General features: G+C 51.6%; 1 protein-coding gene across 1 annotated transcript; it reads left to right on the forward strand.

Moving 5' to 3' along the window:
- Positions 1 to 797: 797 nt before the first annotated feature.
- Positions 798 to 17,791, forward strand: RGSL1 (regulator of G-protein signaling like 1; the record flags this gene model as incomplete). Its single annotated transcript, XM_009872266.1, has 20 exons — positions 798 to 834; positions 1,200 to 1,282; positions 1,550 to 1,624; positions 2,351 to 2,480; positions 3,797 to 3,958; positions 4,114 to 5,066; positions 5,628 to 5,690; positions 7,373 to 7,601; positions 8,250 to 8,366; positions 8,790 to 8,886; positions 10,167 to 10,360; positions 10,828 to 10,945; positions 11,443 to 11,539; positions 11,986 to 12,115; positions 13,161 to 13,332; positions 14,098 to 14,227; positions 14,835 to 14,959; positions 15,122 to 15,234; positions 17,527 to 17,622; positions 17,728 to 17,791. Coding segments are annotated over exons 1-20 (3,185 nt in total), but the record flags the coding sequence as incomplete, so codon positions are not given.
- Between the last annotated feature and the right edge of the window lie 1,456 nt (positions 17,792 to 19,247).

Here is a 19,247-nt window from a genome sequence, read left to right on the forward strand (position 1 = left end):
AGCTCGGGGCTTCTTCGAAATGCAAGGTGGGCAGAGTCTGCCCTGCATCACCCACCCCGCCCCAGGCAAGCACGGAAGAGGTGTCTGCTGCTGGAGAGGCCAAAAATCCTCCGCTCCCTGCTCGTTGCCGGCCACGAAAGCCTTCCCGCTCCCACCAACCGCACAGAGCCACAGACAGGCAGATCCGCTTCTCTCCTTCAAGGCACATCAGACACCTCAGACAGGACTGTGCCCAAAACCTGGAGGGCACTAGGAACCCTGCCATGTCCGACACGACGGCATTACGGACTGGGAGGGGTGTCAAAAACTCACCTGGAGAGCTGGTTCCTCCTCCTGCCAGCGAAACAGGTCACTGCTGCAAGAGAGAGAGGTGGTTCCTTCTTTCTTTCTTCTCTTCCCACCAGAGGGTCTCCAAGGTTGAGTCTCAGCTCCAGATCTGGCAAAGCAGGACAGGTAATGAGAAATCTGGGGTTGCTCTGCCCAGGGCAAACTCCAGAGAAATTTCTGTCATCACCTGAGCAGGCACGCTGACAGCAACCATGCATGGTGCCACGGTGCTACCGAGAGCATGTTTTGAAGACAAGAAGTGGAGAGGGGAAGGGTTTAATTTCAGGAGTGCTTAAGTGTGTTTGCAGGGCTGATGATTTAAAAAAGTTATATATTTCCCTGAAGTACAGCAAAGGAGGAGGTGCTGAAAGACCCCCAGTCTCCAGGACCTCTGCAGCCTCACATGCAGTGTGGAACTCTGGAACACATCCCTGGAACACGGCAACCCCTGGACACAACAACCCCACGACATGGCAACGCTGAGACACAGCAACATGGCAGCTACTGGTGAGTTACCTTTTCTGGAGGCTTCAGTTCCTCTAAGCAGACCCCAAAGGGGACAGCAGGGAAAAAAAGAGCATTAGGCTTCTGAAATGTGTGTCCTCTCTGTGACACAGCCGTGCATTCCCACAGGCGGATGCTTCTGACCCACGCACCAGTATGTCGATGCCAGCTAAGCCCCTTGTACCCAAGCATAGTGAGAAGTGTTGGGCTCTACTGGCACACTGCACCTTGATGTCCTGGATGGGGTGGGGAGTCTGCAGGGATTGTCACTCTACCCAGAGCTACAACCTGCCCCTGGCCTGAGGTTCACATTTATATCACACTTGGTGACACAAAGCCCAAGTAATTTTCTCTTCTTGCCCTTGTAGCAACCATAGCCTCCATGGGCATGGGTCTTCTGCTAAGAGATGACGTTTTTGTCGACTTTTTCAACACGTTTCTGAATCTTCCCGTAAGTCCACTCTGTGTCATAAAGCCCGGGATCTTTCTGAGCTCTTCTCAGGTGAACTTTCAGCTTCTGTGGTGTTAGAGGCCCTGGGAAAACTGGGAATACACCACACTCAAGCTGGAAAATGAAGGAAACCTGAGGATCACAGCTTGGAGGTAGAGGTCTGAAAGGGAAGGTGATGTCCTTCTTTGTAGGGAAGACTAACTACAACAGCTGGGTTCCCCTGCTACCCTCTATCTCTTTCAGCTCTCCTTTTCCCTTTCGATATAGGTTTTTGGCCAGACACCCATTTACAACAGCAGCACGGGTCGGTGGGACCTCTGGCCAGAGCTGCAGAGCTGCCTGGTGAGAAAATGCCCCTTGCAGGGAGGGTGAGGAGGAGGGAGGCAGGGCACAAGGTAGGGGAGGGAAGGAACTGGTTTCTCACTTCCAAGGCCACTCTCTGGCTCTCCTGTTCGTGCAGCCAGGGGATTATTTAAAACCCAGGCACCATTTTGCTTTTAAGCCCCGGGAGGAGCACAAGTCATTTAAAGTCCTGGTGCAGCTTATGGGCTCCATCCAGCCCTCAGCAGGTGGAATTAAGGAGAGCAGGTGTGGTGACAGAGAAGAAAGACACAAACATCAGCCCCTCGTGTCCTGTCTTCCTCCAGGAGTGAAGCCCTGTTGATCCTCAAAACTGGCTCAGCCCTCCCCGCAGACAACCCCCTTTTCCCCCAGCCACGAGCACCATTCGCTCGGATCCCGTAGCAAAAGGGAGCCCTGCTCCTCTCTGTGCTGCCGTGCCTTGTCTGCCTGGGCTCCGGGAAGGCAGGCAGCCTGCGAGGAGAAGCAGCCACGCAGCGCCGGGTCTCCTGGTATTGCAGGCAGAGCTTGCAGGGATGCAGGCAGGGGCTGTAGCTCAAGTATCCCCCTTTCTTTCTCAGCACAGGGACTTTGCATTGCCATCTAGCAACAGGGTGCCTTCCCCTGCCTCATTCCCCCCATTGCATGGTCCCTTTACTCACCCTAATCCCCAGGCAAGAGAAGGCTCCTTTGCTCGCAGCCTAATCCTCTCCTTGGTTTGCAATGCAGGATCCCAGCCCCCCGTCTTTGCTGGCTTGGCTGGTAAAGCACCGCCTGCCTCACTTCTGCAAATCCAGCCTGTGCCTCCACCTCGTCCTCTGCCAGAAGCTTCTGAGTTTCATTCGCTCGCAGGAAGCAGGTGAGTCATCGCGGCACGGAGGAAACCGAAGCGGCTTTGCCACCCCAGCAAGGCTTCCTCTCGCTGGGGTCATCACCACGTGGTGCCTGCACAGCGGGTCTTGCCTCTCCTCTCCGGGATAAAAAGGCCTGGCATGTCCCATATTTTTAAGGATGCAGCAGGCCCCAGGTTTTACATGGGATAAGCGGGGCTTCAAGTCACCGCCCCGTTACTACAGGCTTGCTGTCTCCGTGGAGCTGTGGAGCTGTGAGGCTTAGAGATGGAGCGGGGCTGGAGAGCATCTGTGGGATCCTGGGGTTTCATGGTTTTCTGCTGTGCAGGGTGCCCAGAGCTCTCCCACTGCATCACGATATGCTCCTCGTCTGACGCATGGGCTATGCCGTGGTCTGTCCTACCAGCATCAAGTCTGGGTTGAGCCACCTCAGCCCAGCAAATTGCTTTATCAACCTGCGTGTCAAAGCAAGAGAAGGCCACTGGAAGGAGAGCTGTGGCAGTGGGAACAGAGATTTTCGTTTCAGAAAAAAAAAATAAACCATTTATCAAGGCTTTCTCCAATGCATTGCTGCTGGTTCTCCAGTCAGGTTGAAGCTCAGGCTGAAGGAGGTTGAGGGCAAGCCCTAAACTCAAGCAAAGATGGGTGTTTGCAAGGGGAAGAGGTATGATAGCTGGGCAGATTGTCACCAACACGAGCATCCTTTCAAACTCCACACGTGCATCCCAAAACCTGTTCAAAACTCCCATTTCAGTGGGATTCGCTGTTCTCGCGGCTCACAGCACTGCTGCCTTCTGGCAGCCTGTGCCAGGGAGGCTGGGGGGATGGCGGTGGGGTCTGGAGGGCTTTCTTGGGGACCGTTCCTGCATGCACCCCCACCAATGCCATGCTCTGCCTGCTTTTCCTCTGACAGCAAAACTGCTGAACTGGCAAAGCGCTGACCAGTGGCTGCTGGAGAAATGCATCAGCGGGAGCCAGGGCATGTGGCACTTTCGGACCTTCCTCCAAGGAACGGCAGGTGGGCACGGGGTGCTCTGCAGCCCCTTCTCAGCCACCCGTGGGCAAGCTGCCCGGCAGGACACGGGCACTGCGTAAGCACTGGGGCGGACGGGGCACGCTGTGATCCCCGATAGAGCTTTGGAAGATGAGCTGGCAGCAGAGCTTCACCGTGGGCACTGCGCAGATGCATCACCCTGGCTCTGCTCTACACCATCCCCTTGGTTCTTCCAGGAGATCTTTCCTTCTTTCTTTTTTAAAATACACAGACTACTTCGCTCATCAGTGGGGCTTTCCTTCTGACCCCTGTCCCTTGTCTGATCTACAGGGGAAGAGCTCACCAACTTCTGGCTCACCACTGAAAGGCTCCTGGGACTTGATGAGCTGGATGCAAGGCAGAGGGACCTCTACCCATCCTTGCTCCACAGGCTGAAGGCCACTCACCTGCATGAAGGCTCCAGCGTCATGAGTCTTTGCAGGAACATCGTTGGTAAGAAACGTGGGAGCTGGGGACAAGCAGTGCCCTTCTGGAGAGGTGGCAATCCCTGGATGCTCCCAGGGAGATGGGATACCATCATCAACTTTGGCTGAGGAATCATCTGTGTGGAGCAATCTCCCCATTGTAATCCCCTGCATCCATTTCAGGGTTGCCACCAAAAACCGGGCATGTCCAGCCCATCAGCACCAGGAGAGAGATCCTAAGCAAGATGCAGGAAGAGGCCCTCTTTAAGATTCAAAGTTACTGGCTCCCTAGATTCTTCATCTACTGCAAGAAGAGCATCAAGAAAGAGAAATCGTGCTGGCCTCTGCTGCAGGAATACCGGGAGCTTTTATTACAGGCCAAACCGCAGGAGCCCTCAGGCCTTTCAGAGAGTCCCTTCACGATGCATATTGGAAGGGGACAGGGTTTGTCAGGGTCCTACTGCAGTAAGAAGGCCAAAGCAGAGATTTGGACTGCGATCAAGGAGGGAAGAAACACCCCAAAAATGAAGATGCTCGGTTTTCAGGTGCAGCCAGGGCCAGGTGGGAGCATGAGGGAATTACATCTGGATAAGGATGCTTTGGGATCAATTCCTCAGCACTTAGACCATCCTTCAGACACTGCCTTTGGAGGCAAAGGAGGAGCAACCTCTCCCAAAGGACCTAGACCCAATGCAGAGCAGGTGCTTCCTCTGAAAGGCCTCTATGAAGAGAAAGACCTCTCTAGCCTGCGTTCCCCTGCACCCCTTGTCCAGCTGCCATGCTCGAGAAAGCCGGTTGAGACCTTGAGTTTCCTTCCCTGGGCCCTTAGTGCTGAGACCTGTGCAGGACGGCCCTTCAGGGACTTCTTGAAGCGCCAGGACCGGTCTGTGGAGACTCGTCTCCTGGACCTGTGGCATGACCTGGAGGAATTTTTGCCCATAGTGCTGGAGCCCAGCAAAGAAAACAGTTTCATCCTGCGTCATTGGATGGGGGAGAAGATATGCAAGACCTACCTGGAAGAGGGCAACATTCAGCAGCTTCCCTTGGAGACCAGGACTCTCAGGACCTTGCGGAATCACCTGATGACTGGAGAATTCTCCCCCTGGATATTCAGGGCCCAGCAGGAGATTTGTGAGGTGTGGAGTGGTGCTGGTGATGGTCAGGCTGGGAGGTACATCTGGCATTGGCACCTCTGGGCTGGTGTGAGGGCCATGGGCAGGTTTAAGAGCCGAGGTGTTTGGGAAAAGGAGAGAGATTAGGAAAGGAAAAAAATTAGTCATAAATCATCTTGCACTGGAACCAGTGACCAAGACATGCCAGGCCAGTAGAGAGGAGCATCCTCACTGGTTTGTTGCGCAGTGGAGCGGAGGTGAGCAGTCATTTAGCAGCTGGTGACCTCCATTGTTCGGTGCACATGCCAAGGGCCAGGGGATGGCAGTGCAATGGCCATCCTTTCACATCTGAGTCAGTGCTTCCAGCACAACGTAAGTAAAACACATTTACAACTCCAAGACCCTCTGAGCAGCCCAGTGGACCAACCTGGGTGTGCAGCTCCTGACAGAGCTGTGCTGGGCGTCTCAGCAAGGTCTAACCTGCCCATGGCATCACTGCTGTGACCTTGAGGTACGGCAGGGCTGGGGGGTGCCGGTTACTGCTGGAGCACCAGCTGAGGACAACCCACCTTTGCTCCTCCTCAGGTGCTCTGCTGCTTCTACGAGGACTTTCTGGCTGACGACGACAGGACCTTCCTCCAGTTTATGGTAAAAGGGATACGGGCATCCTCATGGGGTGTGCAGGCACCAGTGAAGATGTGAGAAGTTGGAGAGAGAGGGAGGAGAAGCCAAGTGTTAGCTGTGGTGGTCCAGCATCCCACAATACGCCCTAGTCAGCTGCCCAGCGCAACAATCCTCAACCTCTCCATCACAGCATCTCATCAGTCAGCAGTGCTGTGGGCATGCCCTGTGAGAGTCCCCTGTGACAGACCATGGCCCAAAACCAAGGAGAGACTTCAAAACAGTCTTCTAAAAATCTTTAAAAAAAATATAGAGACCAGCAGCAGACAGCACACTGGGTAACTGCTTCGTGGGCAAAACATTTCTGAGAATTACCTCCCCCACCTTTTTAAACAGTGAATGCTGCTGTTACTGGGATTCCTGCATGTGTGACCTTGTCCTAGCACGAGCACCCGGCTGACACACCGGAGGAAGAGGGCATGCAGCCTCTTAGCCTGTGATTCAACCACACTCAAGTTTTCCACATTTTATTTTTAACTTGCTGTGTAAAGGGATGATTTAAGAAAGCAGGGTCACACAAGAACTCATCTTCCTGGACTATTATGCCTCTCAATTGCAAAAATCCTCCTTATACCTCATGTTTATTAACACCCTAAATATTAGCCTTACACCAGGAAATCTACTCACAGACCAAAACCCCCAGCATCCCACCTGCTTGCATCCCTGCACAACCTACACAGGCAATTTTGCTCACTGTAAACCGTGTTCTTCAAACCAATCATTAAGGCTTTTTCCCCAGACTGCAATGTAAAATCAGCAGCTGATCCTGGAAATGGTAAGGAGAGGCTCTCGAGGGCTGGTGGCCCCCAAAGACTTGGCTGACATAGATGCCAGCATCTCAGTCAGCAAGAGCCAAGCGTTTCAGGAAATTCAGCTGGAACAGCTCCTGCCCCAGATTCGTTAAATGCTCTTGGTTGTAAGTTAATTAGCTGCCCAGGTTTTTAAGCATCTCTTATCAAGGAAATCACCCCTCAGAGCACCGACCTGGTCTGGGTGTGCAATTAGCACTTGGGCAGGTGTCGAGGCCATGCTCACTGCGGGCACTGTCCCCTAAGCCAAATTCTCCCCAGGTCTCACTGTCAGGGGAACTGCTCAGGGGTTTAGCAGGGTTATTTTTGGTGCTTGCTCTCAGCAGCTTGTATTTCAGTCACAAACCAGCCCCTCTGACCCTGCTGCTTGGCTGCAAACTGCTCACTAGTGGGGAGCGACAAAAAGTGCAGGAGGGTCTCAGCGAGGGTACAGAGGTCCTCCCAGGGAGAGCAGCCCACTGAAAAGGCACATGAGGTTAACCTGTCTGCCAGGGACACCTTCAGGGTTGCTCTCAGCCCTCCTGGATGGATGTTGATCTCTTCAAGAAGCTGCTGCCTTTGTTGCCTGGACTACCTGGGGGACAGGCTGCATGTCCCCAGTAGGTCCCAGCTGCAGGCAGAGGTGATCCAACTTTAAGCAGCTGCAAATAGTGGGTTTAAGGTCTATCTTGAGCTTCATATTCACCCTGAATTTCTTCCAGACAGTTTAAAGCTGAAGCAGAGATAGGTAGGTTTGTACTTTAAGGCACAGTAAAACATGCAGATAGTCCGTCAGGCAGGAGAAACTCTTCAGATGGGTTGTGGGCTCTGTGCAATCACCCTTTGCTCTTCTCACCATAGTCTTCGCAGAGCGATGTCCTGATGCCGGAGGTGCAAGGCCACGCTGTTGGGAAAGATGAATGTTTCCTCCTGTCGCAGCGGATGAACACGTCCTTGAAGCTGAGCCAAGCCCTGCACGGCACGAGGAATTTGGAAGGCCTCTCTCCCGAGCACTGGCAATTAATTGCCAGTCGGGACCTTCGGAAAGGAGGCTCCATCCAGGCAGAGGTGGAACTTCTGCGCAGGATAGGTAAGAGGAAGCCCTGCATTTCTGCCAGGGCTCACGTTGGCTCAGGCTGATGAAGCACATCTCATACATCCATGGTGACCACTGCCCCTAGCACAGAGCCTTTGGTGCAATGCTGTATTGCTGACAGCACATGGACATCGTGGAGCAGGTTGTGACAGGATATCTGGGAGCCATGAGCTGTAATCCGAGCTATGTCAGTGATCCATGGGCCAAATTCCCTCCTGCCAGTTCCAGAGGCACCAAATGCCACATCCCTGCGCTGGCCTGAACCATCAGGCTTTGCTGTGGCAAAGCAGCTGAAACCCAAAGCCAGCAACAACCGTTGTCACTCCTTTTCACCAGTTTGACTTTCTTTGGACACTGGAGCTGGCCATGCTGGTTTAAAAACTCAGCTTTGTCTTCTCACATCATCTTTTGAGAATGACATGCTGGTGCACCGAGAGTGACAGCAGTCACCTGTAGCAACCCTTAGGTAGCTTGTGGGGCCTTGCTCATACTCGAGAAATGCAGTGTCATGGGTAGGTCATGGGAACAGGACAGAGAAGGGGAAAGGCAAGGTGAGTAGCAATCACCATACGGCGCTCTGAGCACTCAGAGGGCTGTCACGGCCAGGAGGAGTGAACATTGGATCTGTCTTGGCTTCTTCAGCTGTTGCAGACTCCCAGAAGATGATGTTCAATGAGCTGGCTGTTCAGAAGCCTCCGCTGGCTGTGTATACCCCAAGAAAGGAAGATGAACTTTGGTTTCTCAGAAGCCCATCAGTCGGTGAGTCCAGCCTGAGCTGGCTAGAAGTGGGGTGGCCCCAAACCTTCCTGCCCTTGGAGCTGTACCAGTCAGAGGACTGGACAAACAGAGGTCTTGCCTGCTTGCACCCCATTATCTGGAGGAATATCTCCAGAAGAAGAAGGAGGCCTAGCCACCTTTGAAAGGTGTATGTTTTGGGGTGTTAATCCAGACAGAGAGGGTGGGAATGCTTCTCTGAAGCGGATGCCAAGAAAGTCAAGTCACATGGACGCAAAGAGTTTCCACAGCACCCAGTGTCTCCTGAGCCAGACTCACCATGCAGACATCAGCATGCTGGCTCTGGGGACAGCTTGGGACTTTTTGAGGTCCTTTGCCTTGAGGACACCTGAGGTCAAGCTCTGGCTGTCACCTGAAGAAGGGGTCAACCCTGTTCTGTCCCCACAGCTAAAAAAAAGAGAAAAATGAAGGCTGCTCGAAAAACCAAATCAAGTACAACCAAGATCAACACTGTTGCAGTAGAGAAGCCATCTACAAGACCCAGGTCTGGTACCCCGCAGCACAGGGCTTTGCTGTTTTTTGCTGCCTCTCATCTTTCAGGAAGCAGATTTTTCCCAGTGCTTCCCTTTAGTATCACTGCTCCTTGCTTCACTGCTGAGCCCTCTCAGACCTAGACACAGGTGACCTGTGGGTCGAAACTTAAGAGTTACCAGGGAAAGGAGAAAAATATTTAAGACACGCCCAACCCCATAGTTCAGATTTACTCCTCACATAGCGCCTCCTGCACTTCATCTGCAATCACTCCCTGGCAGGCCAGGTGGGCAGCTCTCAGATTCCCAGAAAAAAAAAAAAAAATCACCTAAACTCACTCTCTAATCACACTCTGTACTTGCTGACCACATGAATGTCCACCTCCTGAGAATATTCCAGACATGAGTCCTTGCAGCTCCACACTGGGATATAAATGGTAGCCAAGGCACAAGTCCTCAGTAGGAGCAGTGCCTATTGTTTATTGTGAAAGTCAGTCTCACGAGCCACACTTAAAGAAAATATTTGATCCGGTCCACTGACCTTCAGATAAGGGCTTGCTAACCTCATAAATGACTCAGAATCCACGTCGACTCCCAGAGCTCTGCTGAATCTTGTCAGTGTAGCTGTCCTCTGGCCTTACGTTGTTCAATAACCTCCTGACCTACCAGTGCCAAGGGTTTTCCACTCCAGAACACCTTCTCCGTGGCCAAACACATGAAGCCTTCTTCCATCCAGTGGCAAATTATTGTTTATTCTCAGCGAGTGACAGAGGTGAGCATAACCTACTCCTCCTGCTTGTCCTTCCAGGTGCCCCATCCTTACCTGCCTCCCTCCCCTGGTCTCTGCCCAGTCTATTTGCAGGTTCTGAGGTCTCCATCACAGACCCAAAATCCTGCCTTCTCCCTGACTCTCTGGGTGAAGCCTCGTCTTCAGGCTGAGAGCAGTTCCTTTGGATAGATGGCAGCAAGGCTGTTGGGCAGGTGAACCTATGACAGAAAAGAAAGAGCTTACCAAGAGAATCTCCCCTGGAATTTCAATATCTCAGTGGATGATGATCATAAAGGTCTTTTTCCAACCTAAATGGTCCTATGGGCAAGACAGACAGGGGAGGCTGTGCCCCACCAGTATCTTGGCTGGTCCATCTGCTTCCCAGATCCCACATACAACATGTTTCTAGCTCTTCTTCAGGTGTGTGTCTCTTGTTGGAGAAACAAACACAGAGGTAGGTCCTGATTGTGTTCCAGGTCACTGGTGGCACAGAAATTCCGTCTCCTGGTGTTTCTTCCTCTTCAGGCACTTTGTAAAAGTACTGCACAACCCTGCCCACCTGCAGTTCTTCATGCAGTTCCTCAAGGAGCGCAACGCAGATAAACCACTACATTTCTGGATGGCCGTGGAGAAGCTAATTTCAAAGACTAGCCCCAAGAAGAAGAACTTCCTCATTGACAGCATTGTCAGAACTTATTTCCAAGCTGAAATCCCAGCTGGTAGGTGCCCTTCCACCCTGCACTTTACTCCATTTGCGATGAAAGCCACTTCCCTGAACTGGTTTCCGGTTGCAGATTTTATATCCTCTTGCAGGGACCTGCTCATTCTTCTTTCCCATCCAGTGGAGCATTTATTTGCCAAGTCCTTACACTGCCAATTATATTTCTAGGAAGGTGGTCTACTTCTTTGGCAGCATCTACTGACCAAGACCTGCAACATGCAGTTCCTGCAGCTGCAGAAATAGCTCTTGCCTCCTTTAGATGCTCTTGGAGTCACAACTTCACTCCCAAAGCAATTAGCACAGTATAGAAAGGAGCAGGGATGAGACAACCAAATTCAGCAAGCAGCAGACAGGGCAGGCAGAGATGGGACAGGGTGCGACTTGCAGGTGTGAGGGTAGGAAGAGATGTCTTGGTGGCTCAGGGGTGGCTGGCAGGGGCAGGCAGTGACCGCGCTTCTCTTCCAGAGGACCAGCTGGACTGCCACGCTTCTATCATCGAAGAAATAAGTGAGGCCGAAAGAGTCACTTCCAACATGTTGATCACAGCCCAGGTCTTTGTCGAGAAAGCAATGGAAAAACGATGGTGAGCACCTGGGCCAGGCTGGTTCCATAAGCCCAGTGGTTACACAAACACATCCTCCCCAACATCCATCCCACCCCAAGGTGATGGCAACCACTACAAACATATGTCCCTATGAACTATCAGCTGGTGTATTAAAATCCCAGCCAGACCCCCAGCCCAGCAAAAGTGCTGTTGCAGCTTCTGACATATTTACCTGTGCAAGGCTGGCAGGGCTTCTCCCTCAGAGATAAAATCACCGTTAGGCTTGCAGGGTGCTGGACTGGAGGAGGAAACACGCTGTAGATAAGCAGGACAGACACTGCCAAGCCTGTGACGTGCAAGAACAGAGCCTGAGGGAGGGGATTGAGCCCCCCCCGTCTCATTCTCCAACACCCTCCAGGAGCAGAAGTCCAGTGGGACCCCAACCCCAGGGCTGTTCCCTCACTTAGCCGCGCTCCCGCTGCCCTTCTCATGCACTTGGCTGCCCTCAGTGCTCTCTCTCATCTCCCATCTGGCAGGTTTAAAGAGTACCAGGACCTGTTCCCTCCGAGTGACACGGGGAAACCTAACCTTCATTTGAAACACAGGATGGGGAAATTTGTGACAGGCAAGATGGTAAGGAAAGACCCTCTCTACTGGTGAGCTGCTGATGTTCTCCAGGCAAGAAAGATACTGTGGATCAAGCAGTGCTCACATAGATGGGGTGAGAAGGGGGCTAGACTTGAAGAGTTGAAAAAAAAAAAACACCAAAAAACCAACTGGTAAGAAAAGGCTCACTCCCAGCCTCTGGAGTCCTGCTCTATGCAGACCTCTCCAGATTTGGTCAGGACTGGCCAAAAAAATTCACGCTATCTCCTGTGGCCGTGAATGCAACTGAGGAATGCCAGAAAGCAAAGATGACGTCTGGGTCACAAATCCCACTGCCAAGGCAGTGCTCTGGTACTCCAGTTCACAGTGGTGGATCCAAACAGGAGGGCTGTGCCTGGGAGCAAACCCTATTGCTAAGGCCAGGGGCTGGCTCCCCGGGGGCAGCTGATGCCCGCTGTGCCGTGTCTCCACAGCGGTGGGCCTGGTTTGCCCTTCGTGACCTTGTCAAGAGCCTCTGCAAGTTCCGGAGGGAGATGGACATCAGCAAACACCGGATAGAGTTTGAGGACTTTCTCCGTCGGGAACTAAGAAACAAGGAGGAAAGTATGTCTGGATTCCTGGCACCCCCTTTCTCCTCCCTTCCCAAGACAGTCCTGGCTTCAAGTAGAGAAGTAAATGGAGAAAACCTGTAGCTCATCTCCCATCCCTATATGCTGACTTAGTTTTCTCTGATGGAGACATGTAGAGAAGAGCGAGTATCTGAGGATGCCAGACATCACTGTACAGAACCCTGCGCACTTAGGGCGATGGAGTTGGGAGATGAGGTCCAGAATTTTGAACAGGCCACATGCACTCATACACATTCATGCAGTATCTGTATTTTCTGATGTGGATGCCCATGATGCTGTTGCACCTCTGTAGCAATAATACGTATGCAAGTCTGCATCCATTCTGCAAAAAAAACCTCCAAAAAACAGGAGGCACTAAATGAACCTGAGGTGACACAGGCCAAAGAAATAAACAAAAGGAAATTGTTTGCTATGCAACAGGGAGCTGGCTACAAAGTGCTTTGCCAAAGGATGTAGATCCTGAAATTTCACACACAGCTTCAAGAGGAGGCTGGAAAAGCTGTTAGAAAAGAAATCCACTGAAATAGGTAGATACGCAGAAACCCCATCTAGATCAAGAAGTCCCTGGAAATTAATTTTATAGAAGCTGGAGAATATTGTACATGGGAGAAATAACAGAGATTTTTACCTTTCCTTTTCCTAGTTATTTGCTTGTGGCCTCTGTCAGAAACAGGATAACAGCTAGATGGACCAGCAGAGTTTTGATCTAATGTTCTGCGGCCATTCCCTATGAAAATCGTGACTAGAAGCACCCCATGGGTGCTTAGGAGGGCGGGTGGAGGAGGTTACTATGCTAGAAGGAAGGTGCACACTGGATAGGTCTGAATTCCCTCAAGAGCCTGGCTGCAGGAAGGTTGTGGTCCACGTAGATAGAAAGACCCTCAGCAAATTATTTGTGTGCAGGTAAAGCAAGCACAGGCGAGGTGAAGGAGCAGGGTATAGCTCAGCATCAGGTGCCCAGATGGCCTCAAACCCAGTGCTGGGAGAAGCAGGACAGAACATCCGTTCCCCTCTTTCAGACTTGCCCATCAGACGGATGCAGAGCACCAGCACCCTGAATTCTCTGCAGGCCTCTACCAGCACCCGACAGGACAGGGAGGTGCAACTAGTGAAACGGTACCTGTTCGACAGCCAGCTCATTACTGTCAACTTCCTCGTCTATGACCTCCGCTTTTATCTGGAGATCGACAAGTAAGTTCCTCTTCCACCACATGCTCAGGTACCACCAGTCTCCCACCCTGTGGGCAGTGCCCATCTCTCAGCAGAGGATAAAGCCCAAACTGTGGATTCATTAACATACACTAAGGTCTGTGCTGCCACCCCTAAACTCCTGCCAGCCTCTCTACGCAAGGGCTGGTAGCTGGACCTCACACTGCAGCGTAGAGTGCAGCCAAAATCTCACCCCGTAGCTGCTTACATCTAATCTGCTCGTGGCTACCTGCCCTTGGAGCTCCTGAACTCTCCAGCTAGAAAAAGCCCCCTGGCTAAGAGTTCCCATCTGGGTATCCTAAGAAGTACTTCAAGCCCAAAGAAGCACTTTGGGTTTGATAGTCCCAAGCAATCTAACATTTTGCCTACCCCTTTCTTGATGTGCCAGTCATGGCATTTCCCCACTGACTTTGTCCAGGTCCCTGGCAAACCTGGGAGAGCAAGCCAGGGCTGAGGCACAACAGCCCCGTCACCAGCACACACCCACGTACACAAGACAAGGTTCTAATTCCCTTCTTTCCCTGGAGAAGGGCAAACATCACATCCTCCGGGTGAATGCTCTGACCATGAGGGTGTAGAAGAACAAAACGACTTTTCATCCCATCTGTTTTACTGTTCCACACCTTGTGGATTGCTTTTTTCTGAGCCAGTAAATATGAAGCTAAGACAAGGTCATGACCATCTAGCCTAGCAGTCAGAGCACTCATCTCAGAGCAAGACCCCCACGTGCCTTTGCAGGTTTTCCAGGTTTGCTGATTCAGCTGAAGCTCTGGCAGCCTGCAACATGCCGTTCAAAAACGAAGTAGCCTTTCTCAGAAAGAAAGCTGCCATCATCAGCAAACTCTTCCTGAACTCCGATAGTCCTCCCAAATTGCGGGTAAGATGCTGGGACCCACACAGGAAGGCTGAGAGCTGCTGCCTGCTCATTGCTCAAGACCAGTTCATCGCAGCTGCGAGCAGTTTGGGGGGAAAAGAGAATAGGGTGGAGGTTTGGATCTGTGAACCTTCAGAGCATGCTCTGAAGTTTGGGACCTCTGCTTGGGCTCCATGGGAGGGGAAGTGACCCACCACCAGACCCACACCAGCACATGTCCCAGATCGAGAACAAGTGTGTGGATGAGAAGATAGTGAAATCCCCTACCTGCTGGAGAAATTCCAGGGCTAAAGCATCAGGATGGGTGCCAGTTCAGTCCTTTTCACTTGCCAGAGATCAATGTCACCATTTCCTCCTCCTCATTGCACCCACCTCCTCCCATTGCAGTAGCCGTGGCTCTATCTTCCCTTTGGAAAGCACAGCACAGTGCTTTTCACAGAAATCCAGTGCGGGTTCTGCCCTTGTATCTGAGACAGTCAGGATGAAAGTGGAATCTCTTCTTAAGAGGCTACTAAAATGCAAGGTGGTGTCATGGAAAGAAATGTGCCTCTAGGGCCCATCAGGAGTGCCACAAACTGCTTTGGTTAAGCAAGGTCTCTTCTGTGGCCAGGTGAACATCTCTGAAGGAGAGAGAGATTTAATCTGGAGCTTGTCTTCCAAGGGGCTACTAAATCGTGCCCTCTACCACAGGGCCAAGGTCATCATCTTCCCCATCGTGATGCACTTCTGGAGAAGGTACCTATCCCCTCTCTCCCAGGGTGGGGGAGGCTCTGTGGGTGCCAGCCATTTTATCCAGCCACCTGTTCCTCTGACATGGTGAAAATAGAGACACTTCTTCAGGAGCCCAGCTGTAGAGATCTGCTGGGATGTTTGCTATCTTCAGTATTTCTCATGCAGGTTCTGCACCTGGAAGGTGATGAGGAGCTATAAGGTCTCTCGTAAGGACAGCATGCCAACCTCTTCGCCCAGTACAACCATCTCTTCCAAGTCATCTGACATCTGCAGTCCAGGTAAGCCGAGTGCCTGTCCTCCCGCCTCACATTTTGTCCTCAGGCTTGTTCTTCCAATGCAGAGATGTCCAGACTTGGGGTTTTGGAGTCCCACAGGGTTCCCCTTAAAAGGCACAAACTCCCTCCTTCACACAGCTTTGAGGGTATATGTGGTGTAGGCCTGTTGAAAAATGAAGCATCTCTGAAATCACTCCTTTCTATCAAATTCAGTCAAAATTGCCCAGTGGGTTTTCAGAAATTTCTTCGGGGAATAGGGAAGTGGGTGCAGAGACTTCATGAGCAAAGAGCTGTTGCATAACTCGCTTGCTTTGATAACCAAGTTAAAAATACTCTTGCACACACCCTAAAACAGAAATAAAACAGCTAATCCTTTGGGTTGCAAGTCAAATGGGAGCAGGAAAAGGAGAAGAACTGTGCAGCCAAACACCAGGCTCAGCAGCACTGCGGGAAGGATGCTTTGAACATATAAAATGGAGAATAAGCCTCATCAGAATTTGAGGTGACACTCACCAGGACATCTCTGGGGAAAGGAAAAGATATTTTTCCTTCCTCATCCACTTCTTTGGTTTCGGAATGCTGAATAACTCTAAACCGAAAACCACAAAGAAAGTAGTGCTGAGTGCTCCCGGTCTGCCTGACAACCCAGCTCCTTGACTGAGTATTCATTTGGAAATTGTCTAATTGATTTTTGATTAAAGGGGAAACCAAAATAGGAACGTACTAATCTTGCTTTGACGGTCGAGTGGGTGTCAGCAAGCCGGTGCTCTGCTCCCTGTCATTTATCACTGTCAAGTTCTGGTTAAAAATCAAGCACAGGCAAGTGCTTGAGCTACTGCTGCACAGCCGAGCTGGGGTGACAGAGCCCTGTGTGCAGGTGTGCTCCAAGACTGCCAGGCCATGTCTATTCACTCCAACCACCCCACACCTTGGGTACTCCCCTGCAGAACATGAAATGTTCAGCTTGAGCCTCCACCTTGTTACGGAGCCTCACTGCACTTCCAGGGCCTTCTCAAGCATCTTTTTTTTTTTTTTTTGCCCCACACAAAAGCCAATTGCTGACAGGAAAAAAAGCAGATAAATCCTAACCCATCACACACGTCTTCCCAGCTAGTGACAAGCCAGAAGCAAAGCTCTACATGGGAACTACCTACTGTGTTATCTGGAGTGGAGATACATATTTGCCAGAATCTCCAGGAAAACCAGTGGGGAGAGAGACAGACATTTAACCAGCACAAGCTATTTCAAGGGTTAGGACCGTCCCACCACTGCCCAAGCTGAATAACCAGAGATGGGTAGATCAAATCCCTCATCTTGAGGGTAGATGTGTCATCTCTCAAACCTGTCTCATTTCTGCATCCAGTGTGTTCAGCCTGGCTGAGTAGGAAGGGCAGATGCCACCACACCTCGGTAGGGCTACGTTATACCCGCGGGATTCAGTGCGGGCTGGCTCCTGCTCTGCATCACCTGCCAACCCGCAGGCAGCCCTGACTGGCTAAAATGAGCCAAATCAGGGTGCAACCCCAAAATAGCTGCTGCTTCTGCCTGCACTAATGTCTGTGACACCTTTTTGCTCTGGGCGCTTTATTTTTTTTACCAGGCTTTCACCAGTGACTTTTATCTAAGAGTCTTGCTTTTCTGAAGGGGAAAAATTGGTTATGCTGTCTTTAAAAGGCACCAAAAGGGCTAGGAAAAATACCTGTAATTGCAGAGAGAACCTCTTATCGCCCACGATTTGCTTTTTTTCCTCTTTTTTTGCGGGTCGGCGCTGTGCTCGGGCGCACGGCTGGGAAGGTGCCGGCCACGGCTGCATCCCCCATCGCCAGGCGTCACTGTGGCACCGCCGGTGCCTCCACAAGGAGCAGAGGGACCCGCTGCTGCCGAGGCTGGACATGCTGCCCGCATCCCTCTTCACGGGCATGAGCAGTGATCTCCTCTTGGGAGCGTGCACCCGATGCGGGCACAGAGCTGAGGGCACATCTGGCACAGGGGCAGCTGTGCACAAGCGCTCCCCTTTCCGCCTCTCCGGAAGCCGTTTCCTCCCAAGCCCCCACATCTGCCACTCGGGACCCCCCCAACCCTAGAGCAGAGCCAAGGCGGGAGGGGTCACCCTTGCCCTGCAGCTCCCAAACAGCTTTGCAGTCAAGGAGTCCTTGCTCAGCCACCCTTCCTTGACCTCCTTGCAAGCCCCATGGGATCCCAAGGGGACAACACAGCCCGCTGTCCTCCCTCGTTCGCCATCAGAGCGCTTGCCGCAGCATGGCTGGTACTGCTTCATCTCTTCTTCCTCACCAGGCAATTACACCACCATCGTCTTCACACTCCAAAAAGGGATCCAAGTCCTGCTGCCCCAGTCCCTGAAGAAAATGGAGTCGAAGCAGAAGAAAAGGGGTGAGCCAGCAGGGCAAGGATCATTAGCTGCTGGGCTGGGAGCTGCACTTCAGGGCAGCCCGCATCAGTCCATGATGGGAAGTTTGTGCGTGTTGTTCTTCTCAGATTTGGATAAAAGTCTTCAGAAAGGGCTCTCATTTGAGAAGTCTGCCTCCTGTCTGAAGAGCAGGTAGGTGGTCACTGAGGTAAACTCCCCTAAACCGCACAGGCACCTGCAGCAGCAGAGCTGCGACTCCCCTTAAAACCCAAAGGCCAGCTGGGTGGGTCTGTGCAGGATGCTGGTCATGCCCACCACCTCCAGTATCATGCACAGAAAATGCACCTCTCCCCTGCCCTGGGAGCACAGACTTCATCTCCATCAGCAGCAGCCACTGATGCAATGTCTTTCCCTTCCCTGCAGCCATCAGGGGAAGGAAAACCTCGAGGGAACAACTGACATTCCAACACACAGTCTACAACAAGCAGGACAGAGCTGCTCTCCAAGGAAGCTGAGCCGCCCAGAGCCACCGCATAGTTTGCATTTAATCAGCATTAAGACCTAAAAATAAAGCAACTCACAGCATCCTCCAGCTTGCTTGGTAACGTAGCGCAGCAGCTCGCACCTCTGCAACTATGGCAGGGATCTGCTACCACGTGTGTTTCCACCCAGGGAGACAACCCTTGTCTGCATGACAGTCTCCTTCCTCACATGTATCAGCAAAAGACTGCCTTGCCCATAGCTGGAACCCAGTAACAGCGTAAATAAATCACACTGGGTGCACAGCACAGCACCAAGAAATTTGAAAAGTGCTTAAAGCCAGAAAGCAGCCACAGTAAATACTTTGCCCAAAGAAGGGGCTCCTCAAAGACCACCCATCTCTAGAAGCTGCTCCAGCTTTGCTGCACAGGGAGCTGTGCTACTCACCAAAAACCACGATTGCTCTCCTCTGCTCAGCAGAATTTACAATCTTTTTCTCAATTCCTCTGTGCTTCCCACACAAATTAAATACCTCGCATGGGTGGCAAGACTAAGAGACCCCACCTGGTTTCCCAATCAGCTATACCTGGGTGATCAAACGGTGCCTGTCTTGCCAAAGCCTTTCTGATTTTCCAGTCCAAACCAGCTCGTTCTTAACTCCAGGCCTCAGCATGTTTTGTTTCTTAAAAGCCAGTATGTTGACAAAGCTCTAACCAAATCACATCAAAGACCTTCGTTTTCCCCAGGTGAAACTGAGTCAGAGCATCTTTGCCAAGTCACCAGGAAGCTGCAGCAGGGACCATGACATTTATCACACCATACCTCTGACAGATCCCTTGCAAAGTCTCAGCTTTGTAATTTTTAGCTATTTTTAGCTGCTTTTTAACCCTCAGATCCTAGAAGACTGCATCCTAGCAATAATACAGGTGCATTTAAGGCAGAGGATCACATGTTTCTCATTTGTTATGATTATTGTTATGATTATCAGCACATTGCTACCAGAGGATCAAAAAACCAAACAAACCTGAAGAAATCCAAGTAACAAATCCAAGAACACTTCAATAAATGAAGGAAGCTGATGCCCCTCTGTTGCGGGTTAGGGCTGGGCTGGCCCCTAATGCGGACAGATGGTCTCTAAAAACGGGAAGGAAAAGAGAATGAGGCAGAG

Source organism: Apaloderma vittatum, unplaced genomic scaffold, assembly GCF_000703405.1.
Source record: "Apaloderma vittatum isolate BGI_N311 unplaced genomic scaffold, ASM70340v1 scaffold30026, whole genome shotgun sequence".
Lineage (NCBI taxonomy): Eukaryota > Metazoa > Chordata > Aves > Trogoniformes > Trogonidae > Apaloderma > Apaloderma vittatum.